Source organism: Trachurus japonicus, chromosome 2, assembly GCF_045865225.1.
Source record: "Trachurus japonicus isolate A0001 chromosome 2, Traja_1.0".
Classification (NCBI taxonomy): Eukaryota; Metazoa; Chordata; class Actinopteri; order Carangiformes; family Carangidae; genus Trachurus; species Trachurus japonicus.
The window spans coordinates 11799305-11820614 of NC_140908.1; the positions used below are offsets into that span (position 1 = coordinate 11799305).

The window sequence follows — 21310 nt, forward strand, 5'->3', positions numbered from 1 at the left end:
TTTATGCATTCACTTCAAGTAGTAGTAAAGTTTAGTCTCATGGGACCAGCCTGTGCCAGCACCAACGAAGGGAGGGCTAAGTCTAAACCACAGCCACTCCCCACCTGTTTTTGACCAATAGGAGTTAATTGCACACACATAGTGCGAAATATTAAAAACCAAGTAACTATAACTAATTACTTTTTACAAGTAAGTTGGCCAACACTGGTGGTGTGATACTATGTGATATGATAGGGGAAGAGACCACTCATTGTCAATAGTCAACAGAGAATAGCTGCAGAATCATTAGTTTAGCTTCTTAGCATGCTAACATTTGCTAAGCACTTGACATGAGGCTAATGGAAATATCATCAGGTATTTGGTCATAAACCATATTGATGAATGGAACCAAATAAAAAATCATCAGCCTGTTTAAAATGTAATGGTATAACCCGCTCATATTTGGTGGATCAACCTATTGCCATCCCATCACTAGAACCTCAACATAGGCGGTTGTAGCATGGCATCATTGCCTCATGTGTTTTCTGGGCTGTTATGTAGCATTTTATTTTAAATCATACTAAATTTAGGAAATATTGGGATGCGTATAATCTCCTTATTAAACAGACTGACAGGTGAATTCAGTATTCTGTCAATGTGTCTTATCAAATCTGAGCAGATCATAAAGGAGGAACTAATAAATGAAAACACATGAGTCAAATTTAGAAGGTACAAGTGACTCAGTAAACAAGGCCGCCGTGTTTCCAGGAACTGTTAATGGCCAAAAGGTTGTTTTAATTAGAACTGGCGCCTGATAACTTCTGCTACAACAGCCAAGTCTACCTATATACAAGCAACTATTATGGGATGGAACAAATATCTACTTAAAGTTAGCTAACCAACATGAACTAACAGCAAAATGTATTGAAATGAGCGCGAGTGCCAGTGCCAGACAGCAGGCTAATAATACAACAATGTGTCATTTCCTCTTCATAAATCATAGTCACACTTCCCAAGAACCTATCCAACCATCAGATGATGATTCATCCTTTGATCATAAATTATTATAAATTATAATATAATATAATAATTAAACTATGATATAAATTAGATTTCACAGTATGTGGAACTAAAGCCTTCAAAAGTTGAGATAACACTCCAACCAAGGTTGAACAAGACAAGACACAGCTATGTTTTTGATGAAAATATTCTACAGTCAAACTCATTTATTAGGAGGATTTCCCCAAATGTTTGGATTCTACAAAAGGAGCTGTGTCTGCAATTCCATATATCTAGAAATGTCCACAGATACAGAGAACTTAATTTCTCTGTATCATGCCTTAAATTTAAAAAAAGGGTTATGGATAAGGTAATAAACCACATACAAACAAGTCATTTGACTACTTAGTTGACCCATGTAAAAAAAATAGAATGGGGCAGGACCTTCTTTTGTGTAAACAGAAAGTAGATCTTAACTAAAATAATAATATACAAGTAGTCATGAGGCTATACCCTGGGTGGGATCATTAATGACCTTTTTCTCTCTCTGTATATTGTTCAGTCAAAGTTAAACTCCACTTATCTCTAACATGCTGCATAGAAATGCCTCTTTTTCCAATTCCATAGGCTTTTCATTTCTAATTTCTTCTCCACTGACAGGTTTTTCTATGCCTATAATAACCCACTGGACAAGAGTCAAGGTCTTGAGTCACAGCTTAAACCTGTTTCATGTCTGGAGCTGCCATGTCCATTTCATGCTCTTCACTCAGTAAACACTAGACCTGCTAGATAGACAGAACTAAAGCACTTGTTATTAATCTACAGCACAGACTTGTGTAGAAGTCAAACACAGATGAATATTATGGAGACGCACAGAGATAGTAGCTACATGTGGATATGGATGAGTGACGGTTTGGAGTAACGGGCGCTTTGAGGAACAGCCTGTTCCTCCAACACTTCCTCAAAACAAAACAAAGCAGGAGCGTGAAAGTTGTCGAACTTTACTCCGCCGTGTGTTTACGGTCTCCACCTTTGAAACTTGACAGGAGATAATATTTAACAGCCGAGCCGGTGTGAAGGGTTAGAGGTCTCCGTGCGCGCAGCCGAGCGGATCGATGGAGCAGTGATACCCGGCGGAGCGACATCACCTCCCCGCAGAGAGACACAGACAGAGAGCCCCCCCTCCCCTCCTACAACTAGACAAACAATGGTTGGTGGTTGCTTTGGTCAAATACTCACATGTCGGTGTTGTGTTGGAGCTTTTTTTGTGTGTGTGTGCCTTGTTGTTGACTTGTGTGTGCTCCACCCTTCGGACAGGTTGCCGTCGGTAAGATACTCCTCGGAGTTTTTGGAGTAGCGGTCGTCGTGATTTTGATCGCAGTGCCCACGGCCATATATCTGAAAGGTGAGTCTTTTTTGTTTTGTTTTTTTGTTTTTTTAACGTGTTGGATATTAAATGCATCACCTGCGCTCCGACCCACTGTCAAACATTCCCCCCATAGACGGTAGGCTACTTTACGCACGCGTCGTTATGCATGATCCATGTTGGAGACTTTTTTGAACGCACCACTTCGAAATACTCACAGGACACGTGACACAACACAACTATGGAGAAGTTTATATTCACATTTAAAGATTCATTATGATATAATATACATGTATTATAATTATTAATTGCTTATTGGCTTGTATTTATCATTAGATTCTCGGACACACACTCACGTGTCTTTACAGCTTCAAACACACTCTGAGGATTTCTGTTATTGCTCCCAATCAAGACACATCCCAGCTGCCGGAGTCTTTACGACATTATTATCTGCTTTTTATGATGTCATATGACACGATATCTGTGACCTGTGACCCCCCCGAGTCCCTGCCAATAACGTGTGTTGTTGCAGATGACAGCGGGGGGAACAAGAACCACAAAACCTTCAGCCTGGAGGACGTCTTCAACAGCACCTTGAAACCAAAGTCCTACAACCTGATGTGGATCTCAGGTGAGAAAGGGGGGGATTTAAAGAGGAGTGATAGCAGGGTGGAGGAGGTGGAGGAGGGGTGTGGCATTGATCTGTGACAGGTGTCCAGCTTGTACATGCGTCACTGCTGATGCTTTATTATGTAGCAGCTGCAATGTTCAGCTTTGTCCTGGTTACTGATTCACTGATGGAATTACCTCTTAAATATCTAGATTATTTTACACTAAAATAAGATATATGTGTTTAGGATGGAGCCTAAGCTGCATTAAGACTTAATATATGGGTGTTTTTTAACAGATTATACCAAAAGCCTTTCTGTAATTACCATTTTGGTGTTACATATATAATATAATTCACTTTGGAGGATAAAATTTAGTCTGGGAGTTTTATAATATATTATTAATGGCTGCAAACGTGCCTGAAGGTGAAGCTGAATATATAATGAATCCATATTTTATTGGACAGTTTACAGCGATGCCTCTACAATAAAGATATATCACCACATATAATAAAAATGAAGATATGCATGGAAACTGAAAGAAGGGTTCGCTGTTCTGTTTTTATTAAATCGCTACCAAAATGAGCAGCTCATATCCTCTTCTCTGAAAAACATGGATTAGCATTAATAATGTGAATATGGTTGTGACGTTCCACCACAGGTAATGAGTACCTCCACAAGGCCAACGGCTCCATCTTCCTCCACAATGTGGCCACTGGACAGGTCACCGAGTTCCTGAGCAAAGACAAGTTTGTGAGTCCGACATACTGATCTATGGTTCAATCTAAAACTCCACTTGTGTCCAAACTAAATGTTAATAACAACGGGTTCTTGTCCAACACAGGCCCAAGTCGACGCTTATGACTACCAGCTGTCGGCAGACCGCAAATATGTTGCCTTCATGAGCAACCACACCAAGGTACGCCAGACGTTTCTTCTCCTTAACTTGGTTGTTATTACAGTAAAAGCTGTTGAGTGATGGACTGATTGGTTTTTGTTTTTGTCCCATCAGCTGTGGAGACATTCATTTACAGCTTCATATCCACTATACAACTTGGAATCAAAGTAAGCACCCAACTATGAATTTGGATTTCTGTTTCTTATCTTTATCCCATTCCTTTCAAAATAAAATGCAATGACCGACAGATCACTTCTTCAATTCTTTGCAGAACGTTTCTCACTACCCCTGACATTCCCCATGAAGTCCAGTACTTCTCCTGGGCTCCGCAAGGGAACAAACTGGTGAGGCTGCATGCGTTCAATCTGATGACTGCTAATATTATGTACATAACCCCGAGACCCACTGGTGCTTTGAAGTGGATGATAGATGAGGTGATTGAGCCAACAACCTTTTCTGAGTGTGTGTGTGTTTGGACTTGCAGGCATTTGTTTGGGACAATGATGTGTATATAAAGACCAGCCCCGAGTCCCCAGCCCAGCCGGTCACGTTCAATGGGGAGGAGAACCACATTTTGAATGGGATCCCAGACTGGGTCTATGAGGGTAAGTGGCACCTGCGTTTCTAATGTGATGGGATTATTTACAGTTGGTGTTGGGCGTGCTGTTTGAGCCTGGCTGCAGCCAAATAACTGTCTTTGCAAAGGCTAAAAACGTACACTTTTATCTTAAGCTAGGATCTTCAGACTTCTGTAACCCACTGTTTATTGTTTTAAGAAATTATGGTATAATATTTAACACATATCTTTGACTATAAATGCATGTATGGAGCAATACAAACTCTATTTTAGTTCACTTTTTGACTCTTCTTCTCAAATCAGGTGGTTTCATTTGGAGTTAAAAGCATAAAATGAATGGAAGCATGGGGCAATAAGATATAAATCAAAAGAAAAATATCTAAATGTCTACTGTAGTATATAGTTGATTACAGAAACCCCACCTGAAAGCAACATTTGCATCAGTGTGTAGTCTAATCCAACAAAGTCTCCTGGGAAATCCTGGGAATGCTGTGATGTTTCTCCAGAGTTACGCAACTCACTATGAAAAGCATTTGTGTTGCCCAATCGAGGTTTGGTGGAGTTCTTCATCTGCAGCGAGAACATGAAAACAAAGCAGGCGACCTTCTACCCTGAACGCTAACGCCCTTCACCGCTTGCCTCCCTTCCCTTCTAGAGGAGATGTTCTCGTCCAATCAGGGCCTGTGGTGGTCACCTGGAGGGAAGCACGTGGCCTACGCCCAGTTCAACGACACCGAGGTCCACACCATCGAGTACAGCTGGTACGGCGAGGACCAGTACCCCAGCACTGTTTCCATCGCCTATCCAAAGGTGGGATATCTAGGATCACTGCATTGTTCTATATCACTGAAGTGCAACGCTGTGGGTTCAGAGTTGCGATTACAATCTGCCATATCTCACATTCTTTCCCCTGTGCAGCCAGGTACTCCTAACCCTGTTGTGAAACTCTTCGTTGTGGACACAGACAACGTGACAAAAATCACAGAGGTCGTTGTTCCGCCCGCATTTGGCTCGAGGTAACAGTTTATGTGTGGTTTTATCTATTATTGCAAGAAAATGAGCTATAAACAATGTCATGAGGGGAATTACTGTGATTAATGCTCACACAGCAGGGAGTTTTCCTCAGCATACTGGACTGTGATTCATTATTTTCAACAGACTGGTCTGCAGCTGCACTCTGATATAGTGCTGTCCTTGCTGATACGATCCCAGACGGCCTTACATGCCTTCTTAATCATGTAAGGCGTCTGTCCGTCCTGGGTGAGGGATCCCTCCTCTGTTGCTCACCCTGAGGTTTCTCCGATTTTTCCCTGTTAAAAGGGTTTTCCATGGAGTTTTTCCTCAGTCGATGTGAGGGTCTAAGGACAGAGGATGTTGTTACGATGCCATGTGAAGCCCTTTGAGACAAAATGTTTGTAAAAACAGGCTATACAAATAAAATTGCCTTGCCTTGCCTTAATGAATTCACTGTATTCATGTGTTGATATGTGGGAACGTCGAGGCTACGGATGCGCGACATGTGACGGGTTTCTCCTCTCCTTGTCCATAGTGAGCACTACTTGGCGACCGTCACTTGGGTGAGCGACACGCGTATCGCTGTGCAGTGGCTGGCGAGAGTTCAAAACCACCTCATCCTTCAGATCTACGACTTGAATGATACCAGATGGGAGCCTGTCGAGGTATAGAGGAGCGATACTATGAAAAAACATACAAACAATATGTCGTACAGTACATGACGTTAGATGTTACACAGCAGCTTCTCCATGAGAACACAAAGCAAATAAAACCTACACTTCTGATTCTGAAGTTAATTGCTAAGGAATGCAATGAGCAAGTCACAGCCAACCATCCCACCAATGCAAAAGCAACCAATTTCCAGTGATAAACTTAAAGTGATAGTTCACATTATCTGATGTGTAGAAGCTACAAAACTACAAAAACATGTTTTAGCCACTTCCAAAAGAAATGCCCAGCAGTTACAACTAATATTAGTTAAAAAAAAGTGTCCTTAAATTGTAATATTTTGCAAAATCAACAACGCTTGGAGTAATATTACAGTTTCACAGTGTCCATGTAGCCGCTTTGGGCCTTGGTACATGGAAATTTCTCATATTAATATATTACTGGTAGTTGCTTTTCATGGTTAAAGTTGTATTGTAATGTTGTGTTTTACAGAATCAGGAAGTGAAGAGTTCCACTGGCTGGGTTGGGCGGGTATGTCCAATGCACTGCTTTAAAATGAGTCTGGTCACATGATGTTTTAAGAATCACTTTCACTGCACTTGATGCACTTTATTCTGATGTTCTTGTTCTTCCCAGTTCTCTCCATCAGAACCTGTTTTTGCCCCAGACATGAACAGTTACTACCTGTTGATGAGCGACACCAAGCGCTACAAGCACATCCATCACGTAGAGAAGGTAAGAAACATTACTTTGTATTATGTAGTCTGTGGTGTACTATGACTGGTCAGTTTCATTATGTTCTGTCTCGTTCATGCAGGGAAAAGTTACACCAATCACCTCAGGAGAGTGGGAAGTCATTAACATCCTGAAAGTTACTGCAGATAGTGTGTAAGTTTCGATTATCTCCTTTGACAATTAAATGTTTCTATTTCATAATAAATCACACATTTAATCTTAATCTTAATCATACATATTTGGCATATCGGTACATTTTGATGATTGAATTCCAAAGGCAATCCACTGAGCTGCGCATATTTCTGAACTCGTCCTCTCCACAGATACTACACCAGTAACGAGGAGGGCGAAAGGCCAGGAGGACGGAATGTCTACAAGTAAGAGCTGTATATTTATTTTGCTTAAAAGTTTTTAATAAAAAAAGGACTTTTTCAGATTTACAGTGTGTTTGTGTTTCAGGTGGACCAAGCAAGGAACTAGTTGCCTGACTTGTGGATTACATGGAAACAAATGTTATTACAACTCAGCTTACTTCAGCCATGACGCCTCCTACTACCGCATGAGCTGCAGTGGTGAGTTCACTTGCCCTCTGGTTCTTGCAAAGCACAACTATCTGTATCCAACACTAATAGTAGCTAAAAATATATTTTATATTCAAAGGTCCGGACATTCCTTACCATTCCCTCATGGATAACAGTAATAACAAAGGTAAGCTACAAGTAGAGAATTTGAAACAAAACACCAGAAGACATTCATCCTAATGAGATTCCTGTGTTTTGACGCTTGTAGAGCTGAAACCTCTGGAGGACAATAACGCCTTTCGCAAACTCATATCTGACATCCAAATGCCCACCATGCGTCGTGGTACCATCAAACTCGGCCGTTACAGTAAGTGAATCAAACTACACTTAACCAACAACTGATATGTCATTCAATTTCACTGGTGGAAAGTAACAAATTACATTGATAAAGAAAGATATCTCCCACACGATCCTCTGAAAATACCAAACAATTTATACCTTTCGTCTGTCTGTGAGATGTTTTACTCCAAATATTCCTTCCAGATAATATTTCCCTAATGTTATTTAAGTAGGATATTGAATATCTGTGATTTTGACAGATCTCTGGTACCAGATGTTCCTCCCTCCGGGCTTTAGTGAATCCAAGAAGTACCCTCTGCTGATAGATGTGTAAGAATCCATGAAAGAAAAGCTGTAAAGTCGAATTGTGAAAGTCAAATAAAAGGGCTGTAAACTGATTCTGAGTCTGCTCAACCTCCCAGGTATGCGGGCCCCTGCAGCCAGAAAGCCGACTACATCTACCGGGTGAGCTGGGCCACGCACCTGGCCAGCACTGAGAATATCATCGTAGCCAGCTTTGATGGAAGAGGAAGCGGTTTCCAGGGCGACGACCTAATGCACGAACTCTACAAACGTCTGGGAACCTATGAGGTGGAAGATCAGATAACAGCGGCCAAGTAAGAAAAACAGCTCAGGGCCAAGCTCGTTAAAACTGGATCGGACTTGATGACGATGATCAAAGTCCTTCACTTAGATCTTCATCATTTCATTTCCATCCTCTTCTAACTGTCCCTTTTGATTTTGATCTGCAGGGAATTCATCAAAATGGGCTTCATTGACAAAGACAGAGTTGCTATTTGGGGCTGGGTGAGTTGTTTCAGAGTTCAGAGCCATAAAAGGCTCTAAAAGGAAGTTAATGTTTATGGGATGTCAGAGATGAGCCTCAGCAACGAGCCCTTTATCCTCTACAGTCTTACGGTGGGTATGTGACGTCGATGGCCTTGGGATCGGGCAGTGGAGTTTTCAAATGCGGAATGGCAGTGGCTCCGGTTTCCAAGTGGTATTATTATGGTATGTACAGTATGCAAATAGGTTCTTCATGTTTCGCATTCGGTGAAAGTTCAGTCTTCTAACCATGGTTCCTACAGCTTAAGCCAACTTAAATTTAAGACTTTTTAAGATGTTTTTAAAGCCACTTGAAATGAAATTTAAGACCGACTTCACAATAAACACAAAAAAAAAAACAAAAAAAAACGTCACCACATCTATTATATAGGGTTAGGGACAATTTTACCCACTTTCCTATGTGGTCCAAGGTAAAGTGACTGCTACATGAATGATTGGGGGGGGGGGCTGATTTGGGAGCTGGTGGCGGTAAGAAATTTAGCATTGACGGCCGCCACTAACTTCTCTATGTCAGAATGTTACCAATTATTTTGAGATTTGAGACTAATTATAATCATAAAATCCCACTTACCAAGTGTTAACATTTTTAAGACTTTTGAAAAATCGATTTAAGACATTTTAATGCCAATTAAGGCCTTGTTTTTAGATTAATGAATTCAATGCCTTTTAAGACTTTTTAAGGATCCGTAAGAACCCTGTCTAACCATCTGTTTGTTTCAGACTCCATCTACACCGAGCGATACATGATGGAGCCTTCGGAGAATCCTGTTTTCTACGCTGTGAGTTGACATCATGATGAACACAGTGAACTCTTCTCTCCTGTATCTGAAGGTCATTAGTAGTAGTTTATGTACCAGATGTTGCCTTTCATCACCACCAACAAACTTATGATTGTGTGCAGAACTCAACAGTAACAGAAAGAGCCAAGAACTTCCACTCTGTGCAGTATCTTCTGGTCCACGGGACAGCTGACGGTGAGATCGATGTCTTCATTTGATACTGTTACTTATAAATATTTGCTTTGCTTTTGCTCCAACTGTCCTGTCCATTAAAGGCATAAATAAGCCTGAACTTCCTCCTTTTGAAATGCAAAAGCCGAGGATCTGATGAATTTGTAGAGGACAGTCAGGCTCACGGTCAAGTTCCTGGTGAACTTTTCTTCCAACAGCACCGTCAGACCTGATAATTCAAAGTTTTGATAATCTATTCATTGTGTTTTTTCCCAGACAATGTTCATTTCCAGCAGGCAGCAGAGATCTCCGAAGCTCTGGTGGACGAGCACGTGGACTTTGAGGCCATGGTGAGTCATCGGAAAATACGGATTCTAAAAGTTATTCAAGCCAATTTGTCAAATTAAAACGGAAAAAAAAAGTCTACAATATTTTCTGTTTGATTTGTCAGTAAATATTACACATGTTCTTCTTTCAGTGGTACACGGACAAGGACCACGGGCTGGAAGGGTCGGCCTATCAACACGTCTACACACACATGACTCACTTCCTGAAGAGGTGCTTTGCCTGAAATCCACTGGACCACCACTAACCCTATTTAAATGTCTCCTATGAATTAAACAGGAGAGAGACTTTAATTTGTAAATGCAGGTTTGATCAGACATTAAGGCTAAATGTCAACAAAACAGCCTTATTTAGTTTTCATGTTGAGCATAAACTTGATAAGTATAAAGTCATTCTGTATAAAGTCATTCTGTGTCTATGAAATTTTGTGTTCTGTCGGAAAATAACTCGTTATTTGGAACAAGTTCCTTTTTTCATCTCCATGAACAATCCCAAGAAGCAAAGGTTTTCTTTGTTTTTGTTTTTTGAGAAGAAAGAATGAAATAATCTCCAGTAAAAAAAGGTTTGGGGTCAATATCACAGATGAAAAAAAGAAGACGAAAAAAAACACAATGTAACACCACTTGCCTCTCAGGGCTTCTGTAAAAACATATTCTCTGGAAACGATACCTGAAATCTTTACTGACTTTTTATATATATATATATATATATTGCATATTTTGCAAAGTAAAAATGTTTTGTCAAAGTGAAACTGTGCTCCATCTAAGATTTCTGTCTTGTATTAAAGGTTGGAAAGCAGCTCAGTGATTTTATACAGTACAAACCGCGACACTGTTGAGTCTTCATGATTGTTTTTCTAAAATAATAAAGAATTGAGTAATGAAAAATCTTTTTGCTTGATATTATAATATTACATATTACAATACATAACGTATTATTAGTTACTGTCATTTGAAAGTAATTAATTACATTACAATATTGCTGTCTCTGAATTGTAATACGTGACACTACTTTTGCATTACTTTTTAATTACGTTTAGTTTGTGTGAGAAATGGATTTCAAAATAAATCTCAATGAGACCATGGTATAGAGATGAAATTTTATTTTGAAATTTCACTGATTAAGAAATTACATTACAGAGCTCAGCCTCGACACGACACTGACACATCTAGAATCCATACAGCGCTGCTTTCACACTTATTCATACAGTGTTGGATCTTTATTGGACAACGGCCCTTGTAAAACACAGATAACTGCCACTCATGCAAAAAAACAGTCGATACCCATCTTTTAAATTTGATCGGACAGAATACACAAATACTGACTCAGTCACGTCCCAGATGTGACAACACACGTATCACTTCCCATCATGATGACACAGTAGCACATTAAAGCATCTCCCCTACTTTCTGTTTAACAGGATGAGCTGCGCTTGTTTGATTTTAACACCTAAGTACCTGGCATCACGCATGAATGTCACCTTTCCTTTCATCTGAACAAACGCCGCGGCTGGCTGTCCGCCGGGCCGATGCGCCGGGGCCCGTGTCTAATGGGTTGAGAGTAACAGGTGGACTTGGACGGTGGTAAAACGGGTTCACCTGAGCAAGACCCATCCTCCTTCAGCTCGTGCGGTGTATATAAGACACTGTGGAAAGAGAGACGGGTCAGATATACACACACCAGCAACAAGCAGAGGAAGTACGTGCACGGAGGAAAGACAGAAGACAAGGTGAGCTGTGATCTTCAGCTGTTTGGTCCAGTGTGCTCTTTGGGTTAGGGTTTGAAAGCTCATTGTGCGCTGTGTGATGCTCTGTGGTGCAGTAGGTCAGAACCATGAAGAGCATTCAGTCCCTGGCTGGCATCCTCCTGCTCCTCGGCCTGGTCCACAGCAGCTGGCAGCTTCCTCTGCACGACGCCGACGACACCTCCAGGTACAGCAGGCTTCTCTTTAGAGGACTACAGGCAAAGCACAGAGTTAATAATATGGACTTTTATTTGGAATATACAGATGAGATGCAGTTTAATATGAATATATTCTTCATGATTTCTCCTTTAATATAAAAATTGTTGCAATTCAAATTTACAATAGAACAGTTTCTTTTTGTTATATCTGCAACTGTTAAACCAGACACCTGGTTAATGGTGCAAAACTTTAGAAATGAATCATTCTGTTGCAGGAAAAAGACAAAAAATATATATATATGTAGGGCAGATTTTTATAATATATGAAGGCAACATCTGTGTGTGTTGTGTAGTTTTGAGGCCGATGACACGTTAGCCGAGGGGCCGAGGGAGATGTCGAACATGAAGAGACACTCGGAGGGGACGTTCTCCAACGACTACAGCAAATACCTGGAGGACAGGAAGGCCGAGGACTTTGTCCGGTGGCTGATGAACAACAAGAGGAGTGGGTCAGTACTGCAAACAACCCATCTATCTATCTATCTATCTATCTATCTATCTATCTATCTATCTATCTATCTATGTTGCTAAATAATGCTAATATTATAAAGTGCATAAACAGTATTTTTAGCTGGTAGAGGTGCCGTTAAAGCTTTTTTGGAATCTCATACTGACATCTGAAACATGACAGGTCTCACTTATACAACAGAACTTTATATACAGTAACAATGAATAATGTACTTTTTTATAATCATCATTCAAGTGAGGGATCTGATATATCCGGATACATCACAGTAAAAATTAAACCAAAAGTCCTAATCATAAAAACATATACTATATATTTTTTTATATAAATAAATACATGAAAAACACATACTATATTTGAATAAATCTACATATAATGGGTGTTTTCTCATTAGCTGTCGCGGTTTTCCTCCTAAATGTAGTGCTACAGAGTGAAGTAAAGTGGATGTCCTTGAGTAAACTACCACTGCTTATCAAAATAAAATGTATTATTATAAATATAAATCAGTATTATCTGTTATCTCCAGCGCTGCAGAGAAGCGCCACGCAGACGGGACCTTCACCAGTGACGTAAGCTCCTACCTCAAGGACCAGGCAATCAAAGACTTTGTCGCCATGCTCAAGTCCGGACAAGTCAGAAGAAAGTAGGCTGTCTGCCCTTCACTCTTCCTCCTCCTACTCCTCCTCTTCCTCCTCCAAAAACAAACCCTAATGGCCCTTCCTGCCTGTGTCTGATTCCACCGTGACCAGAGAGACAGATGATGATGACAGATGTTGAATCAGAGGGGAAAACGCTAATCAGCAGCTTCTTGTCGCCACTCCACCTTTTATTTTTCCCTTTCTTGGCTTTGTTTCTCCATGTTTTCTTGTGGTTGTGCTCAAATAAATCAGCTGAACTTCTCGCCCTGCGTTGATTGATGTGTCACGACCGACCGCGTGGGGATGATTTCTTGACACCGAACACGCGGAGAAACAATCACCGGGTTTCCACATTTGGGGGGGGGCCTTTAAAGTGGGCGGGGTTTATACCGTTTATACCTGTGTGCTCACTCAGATCTGAGCAGGACAGGTGGGGGGAAGCTCTCAGCAGGAGGCATGTAGATGGGAGCTTCACCAGCGATGTGAACAAGGTGCTTGACTCCATGGCGGCGAAGGAATATTTACTCTGGGTCATGGCGTCCAAGCCTTCGGGGGGAGAGGTAAAGCTGAGTCACATGACAAAAACAAAATGATTATAATGTTTTTTACCCATCAGGCCCCTTGCGTGATTGTGGTTTTCTTTCTTTTGCAGTAAGAAAAGACAAGCGGACCAGTGAGCGTCTCCTCAGGAAGCCCTACTAAACAGGAGGAACAGGAAGCCATAACTGCTTTGCATGTTGTAACGTCAACACTTTATATTGAAATTCGTGATGCAAAGCGTTTACAGCGTGCAGGAGAGAACAGGGCATGTTATTTTTTCTACAAATTTAAATTATTTTCTATATTTTTAAGGTGAAGAACACAAAAATAGTTCAATCTCAGGAAGGCAAATATAAAAACAAGTTCAACGCGTGCAGTGTCATTAGTTTTCTTTGTATTTTACTCATCTGCTCTGCAAAATAAAGATTTTCATGGTGTTTGTGGCATCCGTCTCATTTGCAAAGGCATAAAGATTGTGATATGTCTTGACAATCCCATATGCTATTATTATTCTTGCACCACTGATGCAATAGTTAACACAGATTTCATATATCCAGATACATTAGGGCTGATTGTGTATTGCAGTAAGTTCTGATTATGTGGAAATGTGGAGTGCAACAACAAAACTGGCAACTTTCACAATGTAATTGTTGATTTGATGATTGGCACCGTTCAGGCGCACTTACAAGGTTCTGTAAATAACTGATTAGATAAAAAATAATACAGGGTATAAACTGGAGACCTTGACACAGCAAATTAGATACAGTCTCAACAGCAAATAACACAGGAAATAGCAACTGGGACAAGGAGCAAAGCGCATGACCACCAATGGAGGAAAAAACACCACCCAGGTGCTGAAACCATAGACTGCAGGCAGCAATACGATGACAGTAGCCTGGGCCACAAAACCCCCTGTAGCCTATTATTCCTATTTTCTACAATTATAGTTCTGCATATATGACTAATCTTCATACTAATCATAGATACTAATACAGCCTCAGCATCAAAACAAAGCCACTAAACATGCAATATTTATAAAATAACTATTGTTTTCCAAGCAAGCCTTCTTTTAAAAAACTAAACCCACAAACTAATAATGATAATAATTGGGTGTACTGTGTCAGGTGCAGTCAAGAAGCTAGAGTAACAGAAAAATCAACAAAAAAGATAATAGGCTAACTTACCCTAAGAAAATGTGGTAATAAAAAGTCAGGGGGGCACTTGAACTTACTGTGAATTACAGAGCTCCCTCTCTCCTCCCCGGTCCACAGAAGCTGCAGTTGGCCGTCCTGCTGCTATGTGGCTCCGTCTTCATCTTCAACACCACACGGTATCAGTGAAATATCAAAAGTGGAAGCGAATCCGCACGATTAATCTGTTTACCAACGTCCATTTTAGCTAACAGCTAACAGCTACAGGCTAATGCTACAACAACAACAGTTGTTCTCCCGCTTCGTATTCGGGTTGCCTGGTAACGCGATGGTTAAATTAACCTGACCTGGTAGCCATCTTTGAAAAAAAGAAGAAAGAAAGAAAGAAAGAAAGAAAGAAACACGTCACACACTTTTCAATGCATTAAATATCTCAAGTTTGTACAATAAATCAATGATAAATATAGTATTTTAAAAAATGTACAACTATTTTTGGGTAACAAGATTGGATGCAGGTGTTTACCAGTGCGTTGTGTTTATGTGCTTTTGTTGTTGTACAGAGAAAATAAAGATGGTGGACACACAGATTCAGACTTGTTACTTGGGTAAAACCATAGATATACTATAGTTATTATAGCGGCATCTACATGTATATGGGGTAAAACAATCTTGGATTGCCTAGTTCATCCCTTACAGCAAGAAGATGAATTATCAAAACTCAAATGGTAAATATTAATATTCATGGAGATTTAGCACTGGCTATTTGGCTAGCTTTTTAAAAGCGTTTTTTTTTTTTTTTTTTTACTGTACATGCACGCATAGGCTACATAAAGTGAATAGCTGCTAACTGCTTTCTAAAGGCTTGCCTTGCTTACCATTAACGAATCTTGCATTGCTCGCCGCCATGTTGAAAAGGTCAAGGTTATTCTCATCTCGGCAACTCGGGCATCAAAAAATTCTACGAGTTTCCCAGTGGAAAATACCACATGAGAGGGCGTTCATGTCTTTTGGTATTTACCATAATTACCATAGCACATGAAATCTGACCTCGTAGCCATCTTTGAAAAAGAAAAGAAAAGAAAGAAAGAAAAGAAACACGTCACACACTTTTCACTGCATGAAATCTCTCAAGTTTGTACAATAAATCAATGATAAATATAGTATTAAAAAAAAAAAGTCCAACTATTCTTGGGTGCTGGTGGTAATTAACAAGATTTGCAGGTGTGAGGGAGAGTGACTCCACACAGGGGCGGAGTCAGCGAGAAGCCACGCCCCGAAAAACATGATTGACAGAAGAGAGAGAGAAAGGGATGGACAGACACAATGAGAAGAAACCTTGCATAATGTGACTTATTATCCTCCTATTTCTGACTTATGCAGCCATTTCAAACACAGATAGTGGAGCATCAGCACCACCATCGTGGGTCACATCCTCTTTTTACAGTCTATGGTCACATCCAGAGATCTCCTGCTTGAGGATACACAGCCCTCTCTGCTTTCCGTCTCCTATGAAGTCAAAGATGTATTGCCCTGAGGTGAAAGGTGGAGAACAGGAAGCCAATAACCAGAGTGGTACACAATAACTTTGGAGCAAGGCAGGATGGTACAAAAGTGGATCCACAGTGGCACAAGCAGGAAAGAAAAAAGAGCTCTAATGTCCCTGAGCTGCTGCTCACTTGCTGACCTTTGACCTCTGTGGGGATTTACAAAGTCACACGAATTCAGAGTTTGTTCAATATCTTTATTTATGCTCTCACTCACTCTCTCTTGCATTCTCATGAAACAAATCACAATTGAACAACAGATCTGAACTGATAGTTTCCTATACAGGTGACTTAAATTATTAAACAGAAAGTGTACAGCTATCACTACCAAATTTAAGGCAGAATTCCACACAAAAGTGGTCAAATCATGTGATATTGATATAATTTTGACCCATTATTAGTTTCTCTACTCAACTAAGAACCATCAATTAGACAATGGGAAAAGAACATCTACAACAAAATCCTGCCTTCAACACTGACTTCATGTTAGTAATATATTAGTAACATTTTACATGAATAAAATATACTATGTATTGTACATTGTTAAGACTCTTTACCATTTATTACATGTTGCCCTTCCCAGAAAAAAGGTATTATTGCATCTCTAGAAGTAACCATGGTCCTGCAGCGAGACGGTCAAGTCCGCCTCACTGTCATGCAGGTGCGTGTGTGTGTGTGTTTATTGTATTTTTTCTTAGAAACAATTAGCTTCAGATGCTAACACACTGAGGGTCAGTTTGGAGAGGAGATCACATGTCCATGGATGACACTTACTGACAGGATGACAAAGAGTATGCAGGTGGAAACAAACAGTGGGGCTTTCTGTACAGTCACCCTAAAGTTCAGCATTTGCAAATTTGATGATTTTTTTTGTTGTTGTTTGTTTTTTTAAAAGCCAAGGCTAAGTAGCAAGAGATACTGAAAGTTCCCAAACTATGCTGCCATGCTAGCTTGCAATGTCGTTGTCCAATAAGCTGCTCCCCCAAAATACTCTCCCTAAAGAAATGGTTTGACATTTTCAGAAATATGCTCGTTGGTTTCTTGTGTCTGTATAGCAAATATGCTAGGCTTAAAAGACAAGAAATCATAAAACCACACAAAGGTTTTGTTTTCAGCCTCCAACTAGCACGATTGGGCTAGCTGGTTAGCATGCTAACTTATATAGAAGAAAAGAAGTGATAGATTACGTGAGCAAGTTGTTGTGCAGATGAAACAAATATAAAGTGTTAATTATTGAGATTTTCTTTGGGGCAGACAAGAACCAGACAAGCTGTTTCACCATTGTTAGCCTTTGTGCTAAGCTAAGCTAAAAAAAAATAAGCGAGGCCAATTATTAAAAAAGCTAAATTAGCATACTTCTTAAAATGTAACCCTCCTTTAACAGGCTGAGGAAATGGGGGGAGAGACATTCATGTGTAAAATACAAATGGAGAAGACTCTGGAGTGATATGAGCTGTCACTGTCACAAAAACATTTAGATATAGAGAATATATAAAATGTATATTTAATACTTAAAAAAAAGAAAAGAAAAAGTACTAGCCTCGCTATGTAGCCAACTTTTTGAGATACCACTGAAATACATTAGTATTGGCAAATATCTACTTTTTAGTTTCTCTATTGTGAGGTGCATCCAGTCAATAGTGACGTTAAATACTGCACACAAAATCCACACGGTCGCAGTTTGCTGTGGCAGGTTTTTAAAAGGACAACTCGCGGTCGCTGTTGGAAAAATATAAAAACATACAAAATACAAATAAAGTTGATTTTTAAAAATTGTTTAAAATTTTTCATGTAATTGGCCCGTCGACACAGCGGTTACTGTCGGTGTCATATAACTCTGGCTTCCCTCTGTTGCTGGTATCACCAAACATTGATATACATAGAAAAAAGAACACGAATGTGTCTCGGTTTTCCTCGCGTTAATACTGTTTCTAACAAATTTTTCTTTGTTTTACACAACTTGCACACAGACTTACATGACAAAAAACACAGTGTAGCACAGTACAAAGGTGGTTGAGTGTGGCACGGTATAGATTTTTTTCTTTTTTTTGATCTACTGATTGACAGCACAGTGGCACCGCCAGTATGTGTCATCACAAACTTGTCTCCCGGTCCAAGCTCTTCTCGTGCTTCCGCCGCTTGTGTCGTTTTTCTCCTCCACTGGAACAACTACGCAGGGAAAAACAACGAAACATATTAAACTGAAACAAAAGAAATGCAGTGATTTAACTATCACTTGTCAGCCATTCAAACAGCATGCAGATATACTAGATTATCAAATAAAGCAGTCGCCAACGCTAACCAGGGCCGTTGCTAGGAATTCTGGGCCCCCTTAAAGAATACTAAAGTGGGCCCCTCCCCCTAACTTTTCCTTTTTTTTTCTTAGACTACGTACGTATGTATTATCGTTTTTTATTTAGCCTTCTTTGTTTTGATGCTAATGCAGCATTACACTGCAAAAACTCAAGTATCTTAGCAAGAATATTTGTCTTATTTCTAGTCAAAATGTAATTTCTAGTCAAAACAAATCTCATTATACTTAAAATAAGACACATCATATTAAAAGTAGCTTGTTTTTAGAAACTTTTTACTTCTTTCAAGCATATTTTCACTTGGAATAAGTAGAAAAAATCTGATAGTGGAGCAAGTTTTTCTTCCTTATTACAAGCACAAAAAACTTACTTTCACTGGCAGATTTTTCTATTTATTGTGAATTTAAGTGAAAATTATCTAAAAACAAGTGAATTTTTAGGTGATGAGTCTTATTTTAAGTGGAAAGAGATTAGTTTTGACTAGAAATTAGACATTTGGACAAGAAATAAGACAAATATTCTTGGAAAGATGTTGAGTTTTTACAGTGGGGCGCTGGGCCCCTAGAATTATCATCACCTTTCTCCCCTATACAACGGCCCTGACGCTAACACAAGAACAATGCAACTCCTTGTGAGTGACATGAAGTGCTATTAATTTCACAACGTGCTGCAACTGACTCCAGAAAACAACATGCACACCCAGGCCATGCTGTGTTCTCCATCCGCCCACATCCATTTATTATTACAGATTTATCATCATCTCAATCACAGCGCCGTTTTCATGTCATGCGGCAGTCGGCTGCGAACACACAGGACGACCACGACTGTCCATGCCGGCAGGGACTGGGAGCCACTTACCTTTGGGATATCAGCTTCTGAACGGTTAGGAAGGGGAGCTTAGGGGTGGGATGAAATGAGAGAAGCAGGCAGGAGATACTGTGTTAGTCTACTCTGTGGGAAATCTGCCAGGGCAGCGCCCTTCCATCTAAACACGCTAGCTCCTGGAAAAACAAAACCTAAACGTTCTATAGCGTTTCAATAATAAACACTCTGCCCTTTGAAACTGAGTTTTTGTCTTCGTCTTTGAAGATGCAGGCTTTGGTATCCAAGTTATGTGAATGAGGAGGCCAACCTTTTAATGCTTGGTTCCTTCTTGGTGCTCTCAGCCGGGCTGACGCTCTTCCAAACGTTCCCAAAAGAACCTTTGGACATCTCGTCAGTGATGTTCACCGTGGCTGGGTCACTCCTTCAAAAAACACAACACAGACAGACACAAGTTACACTCTGTATCTGTTACAAGACTTTTCACACGTATTTTAAGCATCAAATCATTGAAACTTTTAATAAAGCACACTGCATTAAGCTAATCCTGGATCTCCACTGGTTATTTTATCAGAGAAATTCATTATTATTGTTTTTTGATATATTTCAAAACTGAAATTCTCTTTAACTCAGTGATCCTCATTTATCCAAGTGGATCTTTGATGACAATTTAAATTTAAAATTGAATTGAAAGATTTAAATCTCAATGAAACATGTTATTTATTGTCCTCTGTTGAAGTATGTCCCTGTAAAGACCAAAGACATTTTTTGAGTTATTACTTAAAAATTATTGCTTTAAATGAACAATTAATTTTTCTTGAGTTGTAAAGGCCTTCCTGTCCATTGTTAGAAAAATACTGTATGCTGTAGCACTCCACTGTGATCATCTACTCTTCTGTAGGTGTGTTGTTGCATTTCATTTCATATTCATGAGAGTCTCAACCTCTCTTCTCCACAACTCTGTCTGTAGTGTAGTGGGTAAGATGGCTACTTGCCAACCCCAAGGTCACTGGTGCGAATCTAAGCTGAGCAATCTTATTACGTTATGTTGAATTCTGCTCTCCTCCCCCACCTTCCCCCACAGTCTTCCTCTGTTGATTTCTGATAGCTTGCTCCTTGTTTAAACTGTGTAAACTACAGCTGCATCGGACAATGTTTCATTTATCACGGTATCCCATTAGAAATACATTGGAACAGTCTTCAAACTCTGAAACTACTGGTCCTACTTTGGTTACAGGTGTTCGTTATTATTCACCACATCATCACATTACAATGAATGACAACACTCTTGGAAATGATGTGCTCTCTGTGGCGGAGTGGCAGAGTAAATGTTTAATGATCATGAGATCATGGGTTCGATTCCTGCCTCAGTCATGTCACATCATCGCTTGACTTTTCTATTCAGCTGTCATTGGACAGTCTTTGATTCCTCACAGTATAAAGCTCATTGTAAGGCAGGTCCTCTGTGGCCATATGGTTAGTGTGTTAGATTACCACTCATGAAGATGTGGGTTCAATTCTTTCCTTGGACATGTTTCTTGTATGTCATTCCGCATGTCTTTGTCAATTTATTCTGCTAATTCAGCATACTGAAGAAATGCTGTTTCTAGTTTGCTCTGTGATTTAAAGCTAGTGCAGACAACCCAGCAGCACAGAGACAGTGTTACAACCCTCCTGTGTGTTTGACCCTCCTTGAGTTTGAATATTTATGCCGAGTAGGATGCGATCCCTTCCAGCTGCTGAGGCGATGCCCCTCCCCATTTCCTGTACTTCCTGTGTGATGAGCTGAGGATCCAGACTGGAGCGAGGACTGAGGAGTGTGATTGAGTTCTGTTTTCTTTTCTGGAGCTGAGATGTTTCCCTCTTTAACAGCTAAGGGCTGACATTTAGAGGAGGTGATTTCAGAGGCAGAGCCTGCTCTAGATACTGGAACAGTCCTTATTGGATATGATGGAGAACTGCTCCCCATAGTTAAGGTTAAAGGAGACTGTCATTTGTTCAGCAGCTCATTATGACCTCTGGATTTGAC

The 21310-nt window shown here is 40.1% G+C and overlaps 3 protein-coding genes across 11 annotated transcripts in view; 2 read left to right on the plus strand and 1 right to left on the minus strand.

The window, feature by feature from the left end:
• Positions 1-2274: 2274 nt before the first annotated feature.
• LOC146990913 (dipeptidyl peptidase 4-like) lies at positions 2275-10748 on the plus strand (the record flags this gene model as incomplete). The annotated part of the gene is made up of 24 exons (XM_085793817.1): positions 2275-2383; positions 2877-2975; positions 3614-3705; positions 3797-3871; positions 3965-4017; positions 4122-4194; positions 4335-4455; positions 5083-5443; positions 5977-6106; positions 6603-6641; positions 6747-6845; positions 6928-6998; positions 7169-7222; positions 7305-7417; positions 7506-7553; positions 7635-7733; positions 7966-8035; positions 8128-8322; positions 8458-8512; positions 8617-8716; positions 9272-9330; positions 9453-9525; positions 9778-9851; positions 9980-10748. Coding segments are annotated over 24 exons (2355 nt in total), but the record flags the coding sequence as incomplete, so codon positions are not given.
• A 768-nt stretch (positions 10749-11516) lies between these two features.
• LOC146990914 (glucagon-1-like) lies at positions 11517-13890 on the plus strand. Of its 2 annotated transcripts, XM_085801191.1 has the most exons (6): positions 11517-11575; positions 11671-11777; positions 12102-12257; positions 12801-12917; positions 13328-13472; positions 13565-13890. In XM_085801191.1, exons 2-6 carry the CDS (start codon positions 11680-11682, stop codon positions 13565-13567), a joined length of 519 nt encoding a protein of 172 aa, XP_085657317.1. In that variant the 5' UTR covers positions 11517-11575; positions 11671-11679; the 3' UTR covers positions 13568-13890. The 2 variants fall into 2 exon arrangements, with proteins under 2 accessions (XP_085657317.1, XP_085657325.1); XM_085801199.1 differs by lacking the exons at positions 13328-13472; positions 13565-13890 and having other exon boundaries at positions 12801-12977.
• Positions 13891-16329: 2439 nt separating this feature from the next.
• The window catches only part of LOC146990915 (sodium-driven chloride bicarbonate exchanger-like), a 55847-nt gene continuing 50866 nt past the window's right edge, over positions 16330-21310 (minus strand). For 4 of the 8 annotated variants that reach the window (XM_085801254.1, XM_085801244.1, XM_085801262.1 and 1 more), the window contains 3 exons: positions 19592-19705; positions 19318-19355; positions 16330-18316 (listed from right to left, as the gene is read on the minus strand). In XM_085801254.1, coding sequence (XP_085657380.1) covers positions 19343-19355; positions 19592-19705 — 127 coding nt within the window. In that variant the 3' untranslated portion in view covers positions 16330-18316; positions 19318-19342. The remainder of the gene's footprint in view (positions 18317-19317; positions 19356-19591; positions 19706-21310) is intronic. The other 4 variants (XM_085801219.1, XM_085801210.1, XM_085801236.1 and 1 more) reach the window with 1 other exon arrangement.

Excerpts from the sequence above, each read along its gene's own strand:
- LOC146990914 (XM_085801191.1), top strand. The coding sequence starts at position 11,680 with ATGAAGAGCATTCAGTCCCTGGCTGGCATCCTCCTGCTCCTCGGCCTG. Across the intron at positions 11,778-12,101 it reads GACGCCGACGACACCTCCAG|TTTTGAGGCCGATGACACGT; the intron begins GTACAGCAGGCT and ends TGTGTTGTGTAG. Across the intron at positions 12,258-12,800 it reads ATGAACAACAAGAGGAGTGG|CGCTGCAGAGAAGCGCCACG; the intron begins GTCAGTACTGCA and ends TGTTATCTCCAG.